Source organism: Echinops telfairi, unplaced genomic scaffold (genome assembly GCF_000313985.2).
Source record: "Echinops telfairi isolate 266 unplaced genomic scaffold, ASM31398v2 ScPeMD7_1713;HRSCAF=2227, whole genome shotgun sequence".
NCBI classification, from domain to species: domain Eukaryota; kingdom Metazoa; phylum Chordata; class Mammalia; order Afrosoricida; family Tenrecidae; genus Echinops; species Echinops telfairi.
The window spans coordinates 7,140,868-7,162,827 of record NW_022105611.1 but is presented as its reverse complement, the minus strand read 5'-3'; the positions used below and the strand labels follow the sequence as shown (position 1 = coordinate 7,162,827).

The following is a 21,960-nucleotide window of genomic DNA, read 5'->3' as shown; positions in this document are numbered from 1 at the left end:
CCATCTAGCTCAGAAGCAACAAAGCCCACATGGAAGAAGCACACCAGCCTGTGTGATCATGAGGTGTCGCAGGGATCAGGGATCAGGCATCAAAGAACAAAAAAATCATATCATTGTGAATGAATGGGAGTGCGGAGTGGAGACCCAAAGCCCATCTGTGGGCAACTGGACACCCCCTTACAGAAGGGTCGCGGGGTATAGCACCAATGAAACACAACTTTCCTCTGGTTCTTTAATGCTTCCCCGCACTATCATGATCCCAATTGTACCTTACAAATCTGGCTAGACCAGAGATTGTACACTGGTACAAATAAGAGCTGGAGAAACAGGGAATCCAGAACAGATAAACCACTCAGGACTAATAATGAAAGTAACAATACCAGGAGGGTAAGGGAAAGGTGGGAGAGAGGGGGAACCGATCACAGTGATCTACATATCACCCCTTCCAGAGGGACAGACAACAGAAAAATGGGTGAAGGGAGATATTGGTTAGTATAAGACATGAAAAGATAATAATAATTTATAAATTATCAAGGGTTTGCAAGGGAGGGAGGGTGGCGGAGGAAGGAGAAAAATGAGCTGATACCAAGGGCTTAAGTAGAAAGCAAATGTTTTGAGAATGATGATGGCAATAAATGTACAAATGTGCTTGACACAATGGATGTATGTATGGATTGTGGTAAGAGTTGTACAAACCCCCAATAAAATGATTTTTAAAAAAAACTAAAGGTAATTCAGGCTTCATGTTTTGGTGACTAGAACAGTTAAGAAAACAACAAGACCTTACATAAAGCAAACTTTTATCATCTGTCAACCTGAGTACTTTCAAAATTAACACGACTTTTTGCTACTGGATTAAATTGGCAGTTTGAAACAGAAAAATAGATTTTGAAATGTACCAAATTCCAGGTAGAAATTTTAACTTTTATGTAATTATTTCTAGATTGCTTATCCATTTTAATTTGCTTGGGATTCTTTACCTTCAAGTTGCAAAATAAGGCTTTGGTGTTTTGACCAGCCTTTTACTTTTATGACATTTTGAAGATATAGTGGCACAATGGCAAAAATGCTCAGCTACTGAGACCCACTAGCAGCTCCGGGTGAGAAAGAAGTAACAGTCTCCTTCTGTAAAGATGTACAGCCCCGGAAACGTGTGGGGCAGTCCTACTCTGCCCTAGTGACCCTATGAGACGGCGGTGGGATTGGTTTGGTATGGTCTGAAGCTGTAGCTGTTTATATGGGGAAAATCTTTTGTAGGAAATTCTAACAGTTTAGTTATGTTTTTAAAATAAATTATGTTTCCAGAATTATTTTAAGACTACCGATATGACAGGTTTAATTTTATAATCAGAAAATCAGATTAACCCAGTATTACGTGCTTTCACTATAATCGGTAACATCATTTATAGTGATAGTATGAGGACTGTAAACTAATGGGAGTTTCTTATCTTCTAGGTACAAACAGCTGCACAGCAAGTGGCAGAAGATAAATTTGTATTTGATTTGCCTGATTATGAAAATATCAACCATGTTGTGGTTTTTATGCTTGGAACCGTTCCATTTCCTGAGGGAATGGGAGGCTCTGTCTACTTTTCCTATCCTGATTCAAATGGAATGCCAATATGGCAACTCCTAGGATTTGTCACAAATGGGAAGCCAAGTGCCATCTTCAAAATTTCAGGTCTTAAATCTGGTAAGAATTGTATATTTAAAATGGTTTCATAATTAATCAGACTTTGTATTGAATAATATAACATGGACATGGTTTTTTAAATGTTTCCATTATTTTTCGCATTGCTAAAGTAATTCAAACTGGTTTTCAAGGCAAATTCATGGTAGGGACCACCTACAGAATTAGAAACCAAGGGTGCGGTCCAACAGTCTCTATTTTAATAATAAGTTTGCTGGGTGTTTCTCTCACATGCCAACATTAGAAGATCATGACTCTGGGGCATATATGTTCCGATTCATAGCGACCCTAAGCACAACATGACTAAACATTGCATGGTTCTGCGCCATCCGCCCAGTTGTTCCTGTGCCTCGGCCCACTATTGCAACCATGGTGTCAGTCCTTCACCTGGAGGGCTTTCCTCTTTTTCACTGCCCCTCTCCTCCACCAAGTATGATGTCCTCCTCTGGGGACTAGTCTCTCTTTGACAACATGCCCAAAATATGTAAGACGGACTCTTGCCATCTGGGCCTCTAAGGAGCACTCTGACCATGCTTTTTCCAAGATAGATCAGTTTGTCCTGTTAGTAGTCAGTGGTACTTTTCAATATTCTTCTCCAACACCACAATTTAAATGCATCCTTTCTTCTTTGGTCTTACTTGTCCAATGTCCAACTTTCACATGTACACGAGGCAATTGAAAATACCATGGCTTGGGTCAGGCTCACCTTAGTCTTTAAAACAGTGGTTCTCAACCTTCCTAATGCCACAGTCCTTAAGTTCCTCATGTTGTAGTGACCCCCAAACCATAAAATTATTTTCGTTGCTACTTCATAACTAATTTTGCTACTGTTATGAATCGGGCGACCACTGTGAAAGGGTCAGTTGACCCCCAATGGAATTGCCACCCACAGGCTGAGAACTACTGCTTTAAAGTAACATCCTAGTTTTTCAGTACTCTAAAGAGTTCTTATGCAGCAGATTTACCTAATGCTATACATCTTTTGATCTCTTGACTGTTACTTCCATGAACTTTGACTGTGAGTCCAAGCAAGACAAAATCCTTGATAACTTCAACCTTTTCCCCCTTTTTTTCCATAATGCCTATTGGTCCACTTGAGAGAATTTTTGCCTTTTCATTGAATCCTAATCCACACTGAAGGTTGCATTCTTTGCTTTTCACCAGCAAGTGCTTCAAGTCCTCCTCACTTTCAGCAAGCAAGGGTGGGTCATCTAGCAGGTTGTTTAATAGGCCTTCCTCCATTCCTGATGCCACATTCTTAGTCATATAATCCAACTTCTCTGATGACTCCTCAGCACACAGATTGAGTACGTTGGTGAGGAGCTAACCCTGATGCACAGCTCTCCTGATTCTAAACCTGTGTCATGTTCTCTTGTTCTGGTCACACAACTGCCTCTTGATCCATGTACAGGGCCAGCATGAGCAACAAGGAAATAGTCTGGAATTTCCATTTTTCTCAAGATCATCCACAGTTTGTTAGGATACACACAGTTGAATGCCTTGGCATATTTCACAAGTAAACATCTTTTCTGGTATTCCTGACATCAGCAATGGTATCCCTTGTTCCACATCCTCTTCTGAATCCAGCCTGGACCTCTGGCAGCTCCCTCTCAATGTTCTGCTGTAACTGTTGTTGGATGATCTTCAGCAACATTTTACTTGCATGTAATATCACTGATATTGTTTATAGTTTGAGCATTCTTTTGGGTCATCTTTCTTTGGAATGGGTAGAAATATGAGTTTCTTCCAGTCAGTTGGTCAAATAGCTGTCTTCCACATTTCTTGGTATAGATAAGTGGTTCTTGTGCTTCATCAGCTTCTTGAAACATTTCTGTTGGTGTTCTATCAATTCCAGGAGTCTAGCCTTTTTCTTCCTTTCTCATACGATATTGTGATTCCAAGCATGACAAAATCCTTGATAACTTCAACCAAATTCCAGAATTACAAACATGCATTCTCTAAATATTAGTATGCACCTCTAAAAAACAAAAGCTCTTTTTACCATAACTATAATATGATTATCATATTAGAAATAGTAATTCCTTATTATTGAATATCTGGTCAAAGTTCAGATTTCTAATGGTCTCAAAAGTTTTATTTTTATATATTCATTTAAAAAACTATTTGAAAGTCGTTGCAATGTTAATGTATTTTTAAATACTTTCAGGATCCATTTAATAAGGTCCTTAGTTTTACAATTGGTCAATAGATCTCTTAAGTACCTATTTTTAAAACATCAAATGTATAATATAGTCTGTGTCTACTAATTCCAATAAGTTAGCGATTGGATTTAGAAGTAATTTGATTTGGCTTAAATTTAGTTTTTAAAAAAAGGGAAACATTATTTAAAAAAATAAGATAAAAAATTAGTTTTGAATTTTTGGCAAATGATTGTAGGTGGTGGTTCACTCTTTGATCAGAAGAGACATGGATGGCTATCTCTATTTATGAAATTAGCCATCGTATGCAGTGCCTAGATTCATAATTCCATAGGATGTGGTATCTTAATTCTTTCATTATCTTTATTAGCTGTGTTACCTCTATCAAGAAAAGTGTGCTTGTCTATTTGGCTACCTGGAGTTGTAATCAGAAAAGCTGGGATCAATGCTTGCTGCTTTCTTTTCTTGTACAGTGTTCAGAAAAAAAGTCTTGATTCCTAAGCATTCTCCAACAGTCATTGAAGGTTTTAAAATTTTGGCTTTACAGTATTTTAAGTTATGTACTCATGAGTCTATGAGGGGGCTTCAAAAAGTTTGTGGGAAAATGGAATTAAAAGAGAATAGAGTTTTCCCATGAAATTTTTGAAGTTCTCTTGTACTTGTACATGTTCTAACCATTAGTTGGATGTATTCTAGCCAGTGGTATACCATCAGGATCCACTGAACCTAATTTATTTTAATTTTTCACTTTCCTTTTAAAGCAGATATTAGTGTTTCATGACTTTTGTCATTTCATAAATTTTTCAAAGAAGTGGTTATGCTTTGGCTGCTAACCACAAGGTCAGCAGTTCTAATTCAGCAGCCCCACTCTGTGGGAGAAAGGTGCGGCTTACTGCTCCCAACAAGGCTCTCTCCACAGTTACAGTCTCGGACTACAAAGGGGCAGTTCTGCTCTGCCCTATAAGGTCATTAAAGTCAGCATTGACTCTATGGCAATGAGGCTGTTTTTTAAATTTTTTATTGGTAGCTTTTAAAGCCTATTAAAGTCACTGACCTGGGTTGAACTGCATATTTAAGTATATGGTTGATAAATTTTTATATCTGTCCATACCTGTGAAGCCATCACCATAATCAAGATAATAAACATATTCATTATCTGTAAAAGTTTCCTAGTATTTACAACCCTTTCTCCTGCCTTCTCTCCATCCCTGCTCAACTATTGAATACCTTTTGTCACTGCAAAGGAGTTTGTATTTTCTAGAATTTTACATAAATGAAATCATGCATTGTGTACTCTTTTTGGCCTGGCTTCTCAGCATAATTACTTTTAGAGTTGTCATAATTTAGTGTGTATCAGTATTTCATTCCTCCTATTGCTGTTTCATGTATGGGATGTTTTTCCATTCACCTACTAAAAGCACAGCTGTTAAGGACGTTTGTGTACAAATCTTTGTATGGATGTGTGCTTTCATCTTTCTTGGGTAAGTACCTGTGAGAAAATAGCACAGAGCTCACATCCGACCTCCTCTGGCTACCCAAAGAAGGTGAATTCCAAGTCCTCCTCAGCCCAAGACCTAGTACCATGAGGCAGATGTCAGACATGCTTCCCCCTACTCCCTATCTTAACCCTGTTGTGACACCAGCTGTTCTTCTCACAACATCCTAGATAAATGGCAATTTTATAATGGCAGCGGCCCACAGAAGTCGTAGGCAATACTCACAATTAAGGAGGCATATCAGGGAAGCTGACAGGTTACCACAAGACAGGATCAGAAAACATTAAGGATGCAATCTTTGGTCCACCGCAGCACCTCACCTCACTCTGCAGCCAAGTCTGTCTCTCTGGTCCTCAGCCTCTCAGCCACATGGTCTCAGTAGCACAGCCCCTTGGCTTTTCTCTAGATGGCGTTTTTGCTTGGTCCTATGGTTTCCAAGGCAGCAGCCTCTGGTGCTTCTGGTCAGCCTCCTGTATTTCAGGCCAGATTGCAAACATGCTCCAATGATGGATCTTTTTCTATAATGGTTCTGGGAATTCTTTCTGTTCCTGCTTCTGACATAACTCTCTCACATATGGATGTGGGGTTTTCTCTTTTAGCAGACCATACCCATATGGACACCAAGGGTGGTGACTAGGTTCATGCCCTCTAGTAAGGTATAGACTCAGAATACAGCCTACCTTAGTCTTTTATATTGGCATAACAGAGCACTCCCTTCAAAGTGGGCTTATAACCACAGGGATAGAGGCTAGAATTTACAGTACATGATACAAGATGTTATGGCTAAAAGAACCATATTAATTGATGAATATGTCTAGAAAACCAACAAGCAAAATGCCTTGAACATGCCCCCAAACTGTTCTTAGGATGCTCTTGACAGTGGACTTTTGCTTTGATTGGACCACCACCATCTTTTGGTAGCCATTGCTTTGAATGTGCTTTTTCTTCAGGATCAAAACTGGTAAGGTCATGTTACATCTTCCACCCGTTTAAAATAGAAAGCTCTGCTCTTGTCTGCAGCTAATATTGGCCCAATAGTTCAGGCAACCTTGGAGCAAGTTATCTATTTATTTAGATGGCTGATTTCTATGGTGTATTGCCTCCATAAACATTTTGTGACGCATCAAAGATTTCACAATTCTTTCATCCAGCTTTTACTATTAATTTACTATTTGTTCTTGCTTCAGGTTTAGCAGAATTCGCATTCGGATAAGATTCTTTTTAAATGAATGTCTTGCTCTTCGTAGGACTCAAACTAGATCCTCTTAAGACATTTATAACAAGTTCGTTTGAGTTTATTTTGGTGCAAAAAATTTTGGAAACCCATGCTTAGTTTTTTTATTATGGAAATTTTCCTTGAGTCTAGAAGATACCTTATATTTATAGTCATAAGCAATACAGGAGAGGCAGAAGTTAATTCCAGGAAAGAGAAAAATAAGAATTTTTTCAGTTTGGGTTGCAAAAGTACATAGGACAAAGTAGCACCCTTAAATACAAAGTGGTAGCTTTTGTTTGTTTAATTTATAGCTGCTGTTAAACGTTCTACATAATTTGAAAGTGTAGAATAGATTGTTCTTCATTTTGTACTCAGACTCATATTTATCATTAAAGTCAATGGTGGTGCTTGGTGGTGCTATGGGATAAACATTGAGGTGCTTACCACAAAGTATGTGGTTCAAGGCCACTAGCTGCTTCTCCGGAGAAAGATGAGGTTGCCTGCTTCTGTAAAGCCTTGGAAATCCTGCACACAGTTGCGATTGGCCAGAATCAACTCCTATGATTCTATGACTGTGGGCTTTGTTTTATCCATTGAACAAATTGTCAAGGCAGTACTTATGATGTAAAGAAAAACAGCAGCTTAAAAATGTAGGTATTTAGTTCATATCAACGTTTAACACGTGATAAAATGCCGTCACAATATTTTAAAAGGTTCTTTACCTAGTGTGCATTTGAAAAAAATATTTTTGGATTTAGAAAGGTTTTTTATTCATAATTTACATATAAAAAACTAGACCTCTTCATAGGAAAAGGTATTATTACAACATGTAAGAATAAGTGAACTTGTAATGGACTAGCTGCCTGACTTTTTTTCTTCCTCTCTCCTTTTCTTCTGATGAAATACAGAAATCCTTTAAAAGAGGAAAAAGTACAAGCTTAGGATATAAGATTTGATACTTAGAGAACTTTGGAAAGTTAAGTCCCCTGCAATTTTTTTTCTTCTTGTTTATAAACAGTTTTATTGGCACTTCATCCACATATTACTATATAATTTAATAGCTCAACCATATCAGGAAGAGTTGTACAATCTTTACCACCATCAATTTTTGAACATTTTCTTTTCCTTGCACCCAGTATTATTCATATATATTTTTTCAATTATGGTAAAAAATATATACAGAAACATTTCTCCAATTCAACAACCTCTACATGTATAATTCAATGCTATTGCACTTTTGTATTTAGACAATGTGTAAGAAAAATTTAACTTGTAATAAAAATACTAGGAGTTCTATAAAGGGATTGCTTTATATGAAGACTATTCAAACTCAAGTTAGTGGCTATAAAAGCAATGTCAACAAAATTATGTTTTGTTAATATTAAAAAATTATATTTTGTTTTAATGGAATTTCTGTAAAAAATTTAGAAGTAGTACTGTAGGTCTCTTGCTAAACATGATTCTTAAATTGTTTGTTCATATTGTGAGAGCTTGGGAAGTACCCAAGGCATTTCATTAAACATTTCTATTAAATTATAGAAGAAAAAGTATTTGCTTATGTAGTTGAGATTTTGTTATATATCTCATTCCTCAAGTAATTATTGAATGTCTACATTAGTCTTAGCATTTGTACTTTATATGTGTGTGAATATAAAAATCAAATGACGGGACGTTATTCAAAGGGAGCAGATTAGTAAATTGAGATGATTGAGAACAACTCTATGGAAGATTAGATTCGCCTGGAGAGTGAGCCTCAAGGATGAGTAAAGTTTAGATGGGCTGGGAATGGGAGAATGGGAACTGCACTTAAGAAGGATGGTTAAAGTTATAAAAGAAATATGAAAAAAAAAAAGAAATATGTACAGTACCTTCCAATGACAGCGTGGAGGAAAATTATGGGTGGCATGATAAGCTTCTATTTGCAAAGGGAGTGGGGAGGATGTAAGGGTAAAGTTGGTGTGTTGCATGAGTGGTAATGATATGTAGGATTTCAGTGTGTTGTATTTTATTGGTAGGCAAATGCTTGAGCACGAGAATAGTATTAAAAATGATGCTTTAAGAAAATCAGTGCTTGGGATGATGTGGAGAATTTTGTTGAGATTAGAGGCAGACAAGTCAGTTAGGAAGAGTTGATAGTGACTGATGGATAAGGGGAAGGATAATATACATTGAATATCTGCTGTGTTCAGTGTGTTAGGAAGTGACTCATGAATCGGGAACAACTGTCTTTAGAGGTGGGTAGTATTAGCCCCTGTTTTTCAGGAGGCTGAATTTCAGAGACCCTATGCAATTTTCTCAGATAGCTAACTTTTAGTTGGTATGTATAGATCTGCATCTTTTAGATGGTTGTATGTTCTATGGCAGTATCATAATTATCTCATCCACATTGGTGGAAAATTCGGTTGTTTCCATTTTATTTTTAATCATTTTATTGGGGCTTGTACAACTCTTATCACAATCCATACATCCATCCATTGTGTCAAGCACTTTTGTACATTTGTTCCCCTCATCATTCTCAAAACATTTGCTTCCTACTTGAACCCTTAGTGTCAACTCCTCATTTTCCCCCTCCCTCCCTGCTCCCCTTTCCCCCATAAACCCTTGATAATTTATAAATTATTATTTTGTAATATCTAACAACGTCTGATGTCTCCCTTCACCCACTTCGCTGTCCATCCCCCAGGGAGGAATTTATATGTAGATCCTTGTCATCGGTTCCCCATTTCTCCCTCACCTTCCCTCCACCCTCCCGGTATCGCCACTCTCACCGCTGGTCCTGAGGGGTTCATCTCTCCTGGATTCCCTGTGTTTCCAGTTCCTATCTGTACCAGTGTACATCCTCTGGTCCAGCAGGATTTGTAAGGTTGAATAGGTATCATGATAGTGGCGGGGGGAGGAAACATTTAAGAACGAGAGGAAAATTGTATGTTTCATCATTGCTACAGTGCACCCTGTCTGGCTCCTCTCCTCCCCGTGGCCCTTCTGCAAGGGGATGTCCAATTGTCCAAAGATGGGCCCTGGGTCCCCACTCTTCCCAATGCTATGATTTTTTTGTGTGGCTTTGATACCTGATACCTGATTCCTTTGACGCCTTGTGATTTCACAGGATGGTGTGCTTTTTCCATGTGGGCTTTGTTGTTTCTCAGTTAGATGGCCGCTTGTTTATCTTCAAGCCTAAACGACCCCAGATGCTATATCTTTTGATAGCCAGGCACCGTCAACGTTCTTCACCACATTTGCTTGTGCACCCATTGTCTTCAGCGATTGTGTCGGAGAGGTGAGCATCTCAGACTGCCGAATAGTTAGAACAAAGTGTTCTTGTGTTGAGGGAGTACTTGAGCAGAGGCCCACTGTCCATTTGTTTTCTTAATACTAAACTTATAAATATATGTACAAGATCTATTTACCCCTTGTCGTATATAAATATATATACATCTGTATATGCCTGTATTTAGATCTCTATAAATGCCCTTTGCCTCCTACTTCTTTCCTCTATTTCTTTGTACTTTCCTCCTTATACTTTTTTATAAGTATAAAAGAACAATTTATTAATTTTATAATTAAAAAGAATAGTTTTTCTTTTTAATTATAGACCTTTGCATTAATTATTCTAGTTGTTACTCTAGGAATTATCATGATCTCAGACTGGGTTCTCAAGAGAATCAAAACCAGTGACGCTTTTTTTTTTTACTGTGATACCAATCATGATACATCCCCTGTACACATAGCTACTACTGTTAATAAGAAACCTTTGGGACACTCAAGTTTTATGCCCAAGAAGACACCAGCACGTCTATAAAATCAGCTCTTCCTCCTGGTCTGGGAGGGTATTTCTAGACATTCATCTTCCCATCTAATATTCGAATCTAGGAAATGGATTCCACAAGGTGCTTTCACTGAGGAGACCTCAAGTGCTGTTTTCTCTCTTGGATTTTTGGATCGCAAACAGTCCATGGGAACCACACACACATACTCTACCAGAAGAGTTGTGACATGAAGTCTTTTGAGGGGACTTGATTGGTGATGAAGCTTTATGACATGCTTGAGCAACGCACTGACGGGGAGCCAATCTGAGTTAATACTTTGTCCAACCACTGTAAAGGTTCGTTCAGATGGAGTTCAATCCAGCAAGGCATGCTCGTGACCGTCTGCCTTCAGTATTGTGCTCCCCAGCCTTTCACAAAGCTCATTCTTATGGTCCACATTCTAGTGAGCTGGTACACTGCTTCAGAGCCCTGATTAACAGACTGAACCAGAAGAGCAGCACACTCCTGGTTGCTGAAGATCTTGAGATTACAACTTGGTGGGCTTTTACACACAGTTGCAGGGTGCCAGCTGTATCTCTGATTGCACTTGGGGCTCTGCACAAAGATTGCACTATCACTTAGGCACTCAGCAAAAACCTCCCCACCTATGTAATACAGGCACACTCCTCTTCCTATAGGCCTTCTTGTCATTTCTATGGTAGCATTTCGGTTGACCTTGGAGAGTAACTCTAAGCAGAACCTCTCCGAATTGGAAGGGTCTGTAAAGCCATGTACAGTGAGTGAGGACTGTGAGGCATCGAAGGTCTCTGGTATAACTCATAATACGCTGTGGAACACTAAAATGCAGGCTCTGAGTAAGTAACTGGTATGCAAATCCAAGCTATGATTGACAGGGGACAGAGCCCAGGGAGACAGTTCCGCTGGAGAACCTGTATCCATACTTTGGTTCAACTGTTGATCATTTGTTTCTCCATCTTCACTAATATACCCGGGAGGTGATGTTTCTGGGATGTAATTACTCTGTGGCTCAATGCCTGCTGGGAAATTAGTGTTTTCTGGAATAGAGTGGGAGTTCTGTTAAGATCTCAGTGTGCCGCGGCACCAACACTGGAGGCAGAACTGCTGTCTCAACTCTTTGATAGTGGTAAGGGTTCACACACACTTCATCCTTTTTAAGATGAAAAGCATATTCGCAGTTTTCGATTGCTTTGAGTTCGTGATGGCTGTGAAGATCCGGCCAGAGCCATAAGCAGCATTGGATGACATGTGGCAATCCTTTTCGATGAGACACCTGAAGGTGACCATCAAGAGACCTGGTCTGTTCAGAAAGCTGTAGCGGCCTGTTGTGTCCCAATGATCTAGCATATTTGTTGTACTCAGTCCCCAAGTTTCAGAGCAAGTGCTTGGTATGGTGACACACTGAGTATTACAATTTTGGGTGGTGATAGCTTTCTCAAGCTATCCAACCGTCCTGTTTTCTTTAGTTTCTTCACCAGACTCTGCACGGCTTTCTCACACCACTTTTCTTCCTGTCTGTTCTGCTCGCCTCCACCGGCTCCCCCAGAGCCACCAGCCAACTTCTTCCTCCCCAGCAGTGTCTTCATTACTGGTGGGGTGAACCGCAGGATGGACGACATGGTCTTAACTCCGGCAACAGTCCACAGTACGAAAACGTCCTCCTCTGGCTAATCTGCTTGGGGGCTCCTGGTGCTGCCCGGTCAGATCCGGGGGTCCCGGACCTTTTATTCTTTCCTCTTCGGAATGGGATGGAGGAGGCTCCGGGCGGCCCCCAAGGCGTTCTCTGCACCAGTGATGCTTATTTGTGTCTATATACAGAGCGATTTATCTAGAGGAAATGGTTCACATAGTTGTAAAGCCAGGCTAGTTCCAAGTTTGTGGGTCAGATGTTAGGCGGAGGCTTAAGACTACCTTAACTACCAGACGTCTGAGAAGTTGACATCGAATCTTAAATAGCACAACTTAATTTAATAACTTAAATAGCAATCTTAATTTTTTATTGTTTTCCCTGAATTAATAGTGTGAAAACAAATATCTATAGTTCACAACCATGATCATCTTTATAAAGTCATCCTTGGTTATTGTTATAGGGTATCATCTCTAGTTTTCTAGAGATTAACCATCTCTGGTTGTCCTTGCATCAGTCCAGCTAGGAAATTCTTCATAAAATGGCAAAAACCATCTCTGGTTGTCTTTGCATTATCAGTACAGTTAGTGAAATTCTTTTTTTTTTTAAATCGTTTTATTAGGGGCTCATACAACTCTTATCACAATCCATACATACATCAATTGTGTAAAGCACATTTGTACATTCATTGCCCTCATCATTCTCAAAACATTTCCTCTCCACTTAAGGCCCTGGCATTAGGTCCTCATTTTTCCCCTCCCTCCCCGCTCCCCCCTTCCTCATGAGCCCTTGATAATTTATAAATTATTATTTTGTCATATCTTGCCCTGTCCGACATCTCCCTCCCTTCACCCACTTTTCTGTTGTCCGTCCCCCAGGGAGGGGGTCACATATAGTTCCTTGTGAAATTCTTAATACAATGATAAAAACCTTAAGGAGAAATTAAATTTGTTTATTTACTTTGAATTAAAGGTATTTATCTACGTTGTCATCATCTTTGTACCAGAGTTCATCATTGCATGTTAGGGAGTCAGACATAGATAACAGGAAGCCAAAAGTTCTAATATAAATACTGCATAGTTTCCTCTTAACTTTAGAATTGTTATACCTATTAAGAGCTGACTATCAGAGGAAAATAGGATTATATACTCACTTTTATTTAGACTTAACCTGCTAAGAGACACATCCCATGACTAGTCCTGTTCTTGGAATTTTCACAATGAACCGAACCTTTCATTATCGCATTGAAGTCTTTTGGATAGATTGGCTGCTGTTTGTCTATCTTAGGAATATAAAGTCAAAGAACAAAACTCACTGTCATTAAATTGATTCCAACTCATACTGACTCTATAGGACAGAGTAGAAATGCCTCTTGGGGTTTCTGAAGCTATAAATACTTATAGGAGCAGAAAGCCGCATCTTTGTTTCACGATTGAACACAATACTTGTAATTAGAATTAGGAATTGATTTTCCACAAGTACCTAAATATGTGGTTTTGGTTCTGTGATGTTAGTACTATTAGCTCTCACGGTGCTTTTTTTTTTTTTTTTTTTGTCCCCCATGGTGCTTCTTGAATTTTTTTTTTCAAAAAGGCTTTAATTACATGAGTTCCAAAAGTGGCACGTAACTTTAGTAATACCTTTAAACTGGAAGATGCACAAGGAACCTTGAGACTTTTTTTCAGCCTTCAAATAGAAGACAGAAGGCAAATGAAGATTGCTTTCCAGTTGTAACCAATAAAACATCTTAAACCTGTAAAAACTATTATGAGCTAGCGTGTAATGATTAAGAAATTCTGGTTCATGGTTTATCAGAAACATGAGCCCAACATGCTTTAAAATAAGGTTAAAAGCTTGATTCTGAATTTGGAAGCTGAAGAGTTTCTTAACAGATGTATTTAAATGAAAGAATGTAATTATGTATATCTCTGCCAAAGCTAAATATTTTTAGAGTTCTTATACTATTTGAAGAATTTGTTTGATCCGCACACACATACTCTTTCATTCACATAGAGTTCCACTTAAAACCTTCCTTTTCTCTGTAGGTTAACTATTTGTAAAGTGTCTCAAGAGAAAATGAGGAAATGGCCTCAGTCAGGGAGAATTTCAATGACATCTGCTGTGGAGAATGGGAAACAGAAGAGGCCAAGATTGGAAGAGCAGGTGGGGGAGTAGGACACTAGGTCAGAAGTAATAAAAACATCTATATAGAGCTGTATGAATTTTTTTATTTTGTCTTATAGTGCTTTCATATGTGATTCTTTGAGTATTTTTATTTTGTTTATAGTGCTTTAATATGATTATATGTAATAGAAGAAATGTAACAGTTGTTTCAATCACCTATGGTATAAAAAAGAGGGATTATATATTTGAATAATCTAGAGTAATGTAGCATTTTGGAGAATACTCTAGTAAGAAAAGGCCTTAAGAGTAAATTAGGAAAAAACAAATAAAACGAAAACAGTAAATTAGGTAACTTTATGGTAGGGTTTTACATTTTTGTTTGTTTGTTTGTTTATATATATATTTCTTTTTATGGATCCAAGCATTAAGGTGTAATGTTATATTTTGGGGAGGGGGGAAAAACCATAACACATGAAAATGTCTGATTGTTCACAGCCATATTAACAAACTACAAAACAACAGCATGAGATGAATCAGTGATGAAAGAGAAGGAGATTCATATGAGCCAGGATGATCCCCAGTTCGTTGCAGGCCTCAATCACAACTCGTTCAGCGGCAGAACTGGAAGGAGCAGCAATGGACACCACACCCCATGTTTTAGCTCTGTCTACATGATCCCCGAAAGGAAAGAAGGCATCAGAACCAATAGAAACTTCACCAAGTGTGTCTGCCCGCTGCTTCTCGGCCTCGGTTAATGGTGCGGGGACTTCCTCAAACAGCACCTCCCACACACTCAGATCTTCATCCTTGCCAATGGTTCCAGTAACATTGATCGATGGCATTAGAGATTTCTGCCCTCTTCACTCCGGGTTTAAACTTCATCGGAAGCACTCGCGGGTGGTGTCAAAGCCACCACTAATCTGCCTTATCCCCTGCAAGGCGCGGGCAGTGAATTGGAGACTGCTGCCCAGCTCCGATGCCGATCACCTGCCCGTTCTTGGCGCAGCACTCGGAATTGGACTGCGTGTACTCGACTGCGAGGGTGGCGACGATGAGGTCCCTGAGAGCGGACTCCCACAACGCTTTCTTCTTGGTAACAACATTGCTAAATAATGACCTGTCGATGACGCCGTTACTTCTCTTCTGGCTTAAACGCAGACCAACGAGAGTTCGAACTTCATTTTCATCTGGTTTGTACGAAGGGCCCATCTGAATCACACAGTAGTTTCCATTTTCCTTTTTAGAAAGAATTTTCAAGGACATCCACGTGGGCCCGGTCGGTCCCGTTTATTTATATTTATCGCCAAAGCCCTACTACTTGGGTAGTGCTAATTTGAAGTGATAATTTTAAAGTGTGAGCTGTGGTATTTTTTAATATTATAAATTTTAAATTTTTTTGCTTTGGAATAATTTTAGAGACTAATTATAAGGATAGCAACAAAGAATTCCTTATATTTTTTGTTTATACATGTCATTCTCTTGATATAAAAGTGTGTATGTGTATATATATGTACATGCATAACATGAAGGTGCATCAAAAAGTTTGTAGGAAATGGAATTAAAAGAAAATGTTTTTTTCCATGAACATTTTGAAGTCCCTTCATATATATATTCCCCCAGAAACTTATATCAGCCTATGTTTTCAGTGATGAACTTCAGATACAGGTGGTCCCTGGAATATGAATGAGATCTATTCCTAAGTGTGTCTTTAAGTAGAATTTGTAGCTAAGTCAGAACAGGTGCTTATGGTTCTTATTTAGCATTACTTTAGTGCAAGCAAAGGACCCCGAGTGAAGTATTGAGTTATGAATTGGGCTGTAGCCCAAAGGCCAGCAATCCAAACCAACCCGCGGCCCCTGGGAACAAAGACGCTCCCCTAAAGTTCTGTAGCCTCAGAAACCCGCAGAGCACTTATACTCTGTCCTACAGGGTCGCAAGGAGTTTGACTTGGTGGCAGTAAACTTGAAGCCTTTTCAGTGATTTAAAACTGCATTTGCAGCAAGTGAAGATGAGTCTGATGAAGAATTTGTTGCTGGTAGAAGTGGTTCCATTGTTTTCAAGTGAGGGAGGGCAAAGGTAGGTAATATAAAGGGCAAGTTGTCTATAATCCCAAATTTGTAACCAGGGACTTACCTGTACTTGGTAAATACTGCTTAAGTACACAATAGACATTCAAGTTCAGATTTAAGTAAGGTATGTTACTTTTGCCTGGTTTTAAATATTTATTATTGATAAACATTTAAAAGTCACATACTCACACATACATTAGTAAAAATTGTAATTTTAGGCTGAATTGGCTATCGTTGGAAATGGACCAGAGGTCTAGGAATACATATTTTAGCTTATGAGTTTTTAGATTCCATACTAAGAAAACTTTTCAACAGATCTAGTTAAGCTACCATTGCATAGTGTATTCCTCAGTTTTGGCATAATGATTTTCTTCAGGCCTCATCTGTTTGCTGCCAGGCATACCTGTACTACTCGACCTGTGGTATGTCAAGGTCAATTGGATTCACTGACAGATTTTTAGATTCTATTTTGAGTACTCTAACTTATCAAAATTAATATTTTATAACTTATTCTTTTGTAGAGGTCTCAAAGAATAGAACACTTGCTTAAATGTATTTAATAGGCTAAAAACTAATTCTGTCTTAAAATTAAGATTGGAGTCACTCTGCCATTTATAAATCATGATGTATTGGGGTATTCCTGATCTTATTTTTAGTGATATTTTAGAATTAGAAATGTAATATTTGGGAATATTTTTCCATTTCAATATCCAAAGAATCATTTTATCATAACTTATCAATTATTCTTACTTATGCTCTAAAAAAACCTGAAATAAGAAAATGAAAGAATGATGGAATGGGCTTTAGCAGTGGTTCTCAACCTTCCTAATGCCACAGCCCTTTAATACAGTTCCTCATGTTGTGGTGAGCCCCAACTATAAAATTATTTTCATTGCTACTTCATAACTGTAATTTTGCTGCTGTTATGAATTGTAATGTAAATATCTGATCTGCAGGATGTATTAGGCGACCCCTGTGAAAGGATCATTTGACACCCCCGCCCCCAAAGGGGTCGTGACCCACAGGTTGAGAACCTCTGGGCTAGAGGAAAGGTTGGCAAACTTTGTAAAGGGTCAAGTAGTAAATAATTTGGACTTGGGGCCACTTACAGTTTTTGAGACATTTGGTTTTATTTAAATTTAAAATCAGGAAAATGTGCGTTTGCTGTATTTAAATACTCAATCACCATTCTAATAAAGTTTTCTCCTCTTTATTTGCATTCATATATATGCATAGGTATGTAAATAAGGAAATGGTGAAGACATCTTTTCCCTATATGCCTCCCAAGAGTACAGATCTGATTTTTAAAAGCATTTCTTTCTTTGAGTTGTCCTCTTGTCAGCTCTTGATGTTGAGGGAAGGGCATGTTGAGAAAAAGCTTATCAAAACTAGCTAATGAGAGTACAATTGGACTGTGGAGGACTGTATCTAATTTTCAGATCATGGTAGAAGTTTTGCTTTCTCTACTGTGTTTTTCTGATAGTAAGTTTCTATGTAACTGATAATGTTTTTCTTTTTACTTTGGCTGTCATGAATTGAGATCCAAAATCAAACCCTACATGTGTAAGGCTATATGTATATTGTCTTTCAGTGTTTCTTTCTAAACATATTTTATTTTATGGTTTGTAAATAAGGACCTTTATACTTGGGAGAGGGTATAATGATCTTAAGTCCGTTTTAATAATAAGGTGATGAATAACTTAAGCACAAAGTAGAACTTTTTGAAAATATTGATTACAGATCATTGAAGTCTTTTAAGTTTTTCCCCCTCCTCCTAAATTGTTGTCTTACTTGAGGAGAGCTTTAAAATGCGAGTTAGGATTATTTCCTTAGTCTTTTCTCTTAAAACATGTCTTAGATTTACTTAGGGAGTGTACTCATTTGCCACATTTTGTGTATGATAAATGATGGATGTCAGACACACCAAGCTGTCTGCTTGGGTAGGCTATAGGTAATTCTAGATAAGGTAGTAGATGATTATTATTAACCTTGAGGAAATGGTGGGGGCAGGGAGCACATCTGACCTCTTCTCACTGCAAAAAGAAAAGAATCCAACTGCACATCTACCCAAGTGTGATTCCTAGGAGGCAGAAGTCAGACATGCTTCTACCCTCCAACTTCTTTTACCCTATTCTGACCCTAACCATTTCTCTCCTGATGTTCTGCTGGGATCAATAATCTGTTGCAATAGCCACATAGAACTCCCAGGCGGTACTCATAGTTATGAGGTTTACTAGAAAAGTTAACAGGTTCCCACAGTCAGGATCAGAAAACATGAAGGATTATAGTACTGTTATCTACAACAGCACCTCAGATGAACCAGCAGGCAGGTCTCTTTGTGGCTCTCCTATCTTTCTCTGGTTCTCAACCTCTCAGATATGCAGCCTCTTTGCCTTTTGCCTTGTTTTGTGGGCCAGAAACGCTTGGCTCTGTCATGTGGTCTTGCCTGATGAAAGATGTTAAGATAACATTGTAACAAGATACTATGAAGGGAATTTAAAAGTTTGAGGACAGATGTAATTAAAAGGTCATGTACCCATTAGTAGGCCACTGGAGATCCCCTTGCAGAGGGGTCTCGGGGAGGAGATGAGCCAGTCAGGGTGCGATGTAACAACAACGAGAAATACAACTTTCCTCTAATTCCTAAATGTTTCCTCCCTGCTCCCACTACCATGACTCAAATTCGACCTTGCAAGTCTGGCTAGACCAGAGGATGTACACTGGTACAGATGGGAACTGAAAATACAGGGAATCCAGGGCGGATGAGCCCTACAGGACCAGTGGTGTGAGTGGCGAAACAGGGAGGGTAAAGGGAGAGTGGGTAGGAAGGAGGGAACCGATTACAAGGAACTATATGTGACCTCCTCCCTGGGGGACAGACAGCCGAAAAGTGGGTGAAGGGAGATGTCGGACAGGGCAAGATATGACAAAATACCAATTTATGAACTATCGAGGGCTCATGAGGGAGGGGGGAGCGGGGAGGGAGGGGAAAAATGAGGACCTAATGTCGGGGGTTTAAGTGGAGAGAAAATGTTTTGAGAACGATGTACAAATGCGCTTTGCACAATTGATGTGTGTATGGATTGCGATAACAGTTGTATGAGCCCCTAATAAAATGTTTTTTTTAAAAATCAACAAGATGAAAAAAAAGGCCATGTAAAATTTCCATGAACTTTTTGAAGCTTTCTGGTATAATGTTAAAAACATAGGCACCTACAACAGAGCATCAAAACACACGAAATAACACCTCAAAAACCTGAAGGGAGGCAGACAATTCAAGACTCATATTTGGAGGCTTTATTATCCCACTTTCAATATGGAGTGCATAAACAGAAGATCATCAAAGAAATAGAAAACTTGGATGTTATAAATGAACCATACCTAACATATGTACAGAGTATTCTACTTAAAACTGCAGTAGTCTTCTCACTGGTACATGGAACATTCTCCTTGATAGACCATATATCAGCTCATGAAACATGCTTTTTGAAAGCCCCCTTATACATTTGTAATGCCAGTTTGATAATAGACCATCACATGTTGATGTGTCATTTAATAAATGTAGTTTATTGGTGAGTAGTCATTAAAACTTGTTCTAAAAATCTTGAAACACTAGACTTTTAGTTAGTATTGAGATTTTTTTCAAATTTATTTTGCTCTCATTTTCCTATTTTTCTCATTCTATTGTCCATTTGTGGCTGCAGTCATTTTAATAATTTTTAGAGAAGTAACAGCAGTTTTATCTGGTGAGGAAACTTTGTTTTCCTATTTTTTAATGTCCTTAAAACTAAATAACCTTTTATGTTTTTCTGAACAGAGTCAAAGTTGTATGTAACAAGTACATATAGGCCATAGGTTCTTCACGTATTTACAAAGAGGTTTGTAGAACTATGAGTTAAATCTGAAGTCTGTTGTATGAATTTCTTTCAGGGGAAGGAAGCCAACATCCATTTGGAGCCATGAATATTGTGCGGACTCCATCTGTGGCTCAGATTGGAATCTCAGTGGAATTACTGGACAGCTTGGCTCAGCAGACTCCTGTAGGAAATGCTGCTGTATCATCAGTCGATTCATTCACTCAGGTAATACAATGTATACTTCATTATTTTCTAAAAGTAGAAAGTCATGTTCTATGCTCCAAAAATTTCCCTGGTGGTTGAAAACATGTAAAAATGAAAATAATCACATATATCTTAGGTTATCAACTTCCATATCTTTCAGGTTAATCTGCGTTGTATATGCCGGGGCATATTCTAACTCGTAGTGACCCTGTAAACAGGCTTTTCATGCTTACCTGACAGTGTTGCCAGAGCACCTCGCTTTTTATATAGACACTGACATTTTTATGAATATTTGAGACGTCATTATTAGTTATAAAATAACTCAATGTAATTTTTTAAATGAGTTCAAATCTGAGGGTATTTAAAAAACTGCATAGAAAAATGGAATTAAGAGATAATGGAGTTCTTCTACAAACTTTCTGAAGCCCCTCATATTAGATTTTCCTTCATAGATGGTGCACTAAGTTGTGGTTATTCGGATAAGCACTGTAGGCAAGACAGAGCCTTGTCTTCATTTGCGCTTAGAGTGCCAGGATTCTATAAGGGCTTTCTACCTTTGGATGGCTACTCTCTAACTTGTGTCTTTTAGTCTATGTTCCTCTCTAGTTAGAAATTTAACCGCCTTTCCTCACACTCCTGCTAGCTGTCACCGAATGCTTTTTTTTCGGTAAAAACTTTTACTTGTCTTTTTAATAAAAGTGGACTCATACCATATTTATCCTTTTGTGATAGACTAATTTCCCTCAGCATGATGTCCTCCATGTTATGAGGTGTTGTACATTTTCATCGTTACTCGTAACATTGCATAGTATTCCACTATGTGTATGTACCATAGCTTATCCATTCTTCCATCATTGGGCAATTAGGTTACTCAAGCTTTTTACTGTTAGGAATAGTGTTGCAATAAACATGGCCTGCATGTTTTTGTCACAGTTCTTATTTCCCTAGAGTTGAAATCATACTAATTTGGGTGAAGGGGAAAGGAATACACAAGAAAAGGTAGAGGTCAGCAAAAACTGGAGTCAGGGCAAGACACTGAGAGGAGTACAAGAGTTAAAGGCTCATTATTTTTGTTTGTTTGTTTGTTTGTTTTTAGCATATTTATTAATAATTGCAAACATTGAAACAACCAAGACATCTTTCCAAAGGTTAGTGGTTAAGCAAACTGCAACACTTTTACAAGAGTGTATTGTTTAGCAATAAAAACATATGAGTTGAGTGGCAAGGCCTACAGAAGGTCACTGGGTTGAGAATCATTGTGCAGAGTGGGCTCAAGATGGTCAGAGGACTTGGGTTTCAACTGAAAGACAGCATCTAGGTTACTGAAATCCTCTGAAATACACGTGATCCAAAATCGATAGCGGGGAGGGTGTAGGAGGCCTGGTAGAGGTTGATCAAGGGCAATGTAACAGGAATTACTGAAACCGAAGTTAAGGCTGAACATGATAGTGAGACAAAAAGAAAGTAAAAGGAAATAGAGGAAAGAACTAGGAGGTAAAGGGCGTTTATAGAGGTCTAAATACAGGCATGTACTTATGTAAATATATTTATATATGATGATGATGGGGAAATAGATCACTGTGCATATGTTTATAGGTTGAATATTAAGGTAGCAGATGGACATTGGTCCTCTACTCAAGTCCTCCCTAAATGCAAGAATACTTTGTTCTATTAAACTGTATTCCATGATGCTCACCTTCCCGACATGATTGCTGAAGACAAAGTGGGTACAT

At 38.4% G+C, this 21,960-nt stretch overlaps 1 protein-coding gene and 1 pseudogene across 1 annotated transcript in view; one reads left to right on the top strand and one right to left on the bottom strand.

The window, feature by feature from the left end:
- Window positions 1–21,960, top strand: part of HIKESHI (heat shock protein nuclear import factor hikeshi) — a 32,170-nt gene that overhangs the window by 3,768 nt on the left and 6,442 nt on the right. Inside the window, exons 2-3 of the mRNA XM_045293152.1 lie at window positions 1,456–1,693; window positions 20,097–20,248. Coding sequence (XP_045149087.1) covers window positions 1,456–1,693; window positions 20,097–20,248 — 390 coding nt within the window. The remainder of the gene's footprint in view (window positions 1–1,455; window positions 1,694–20,096; window positions 20,249–21,960) is intronic.
- LOC101657017 lies at window positions 10,593–11,965 on the bottom strand (annotated as a pseudogene).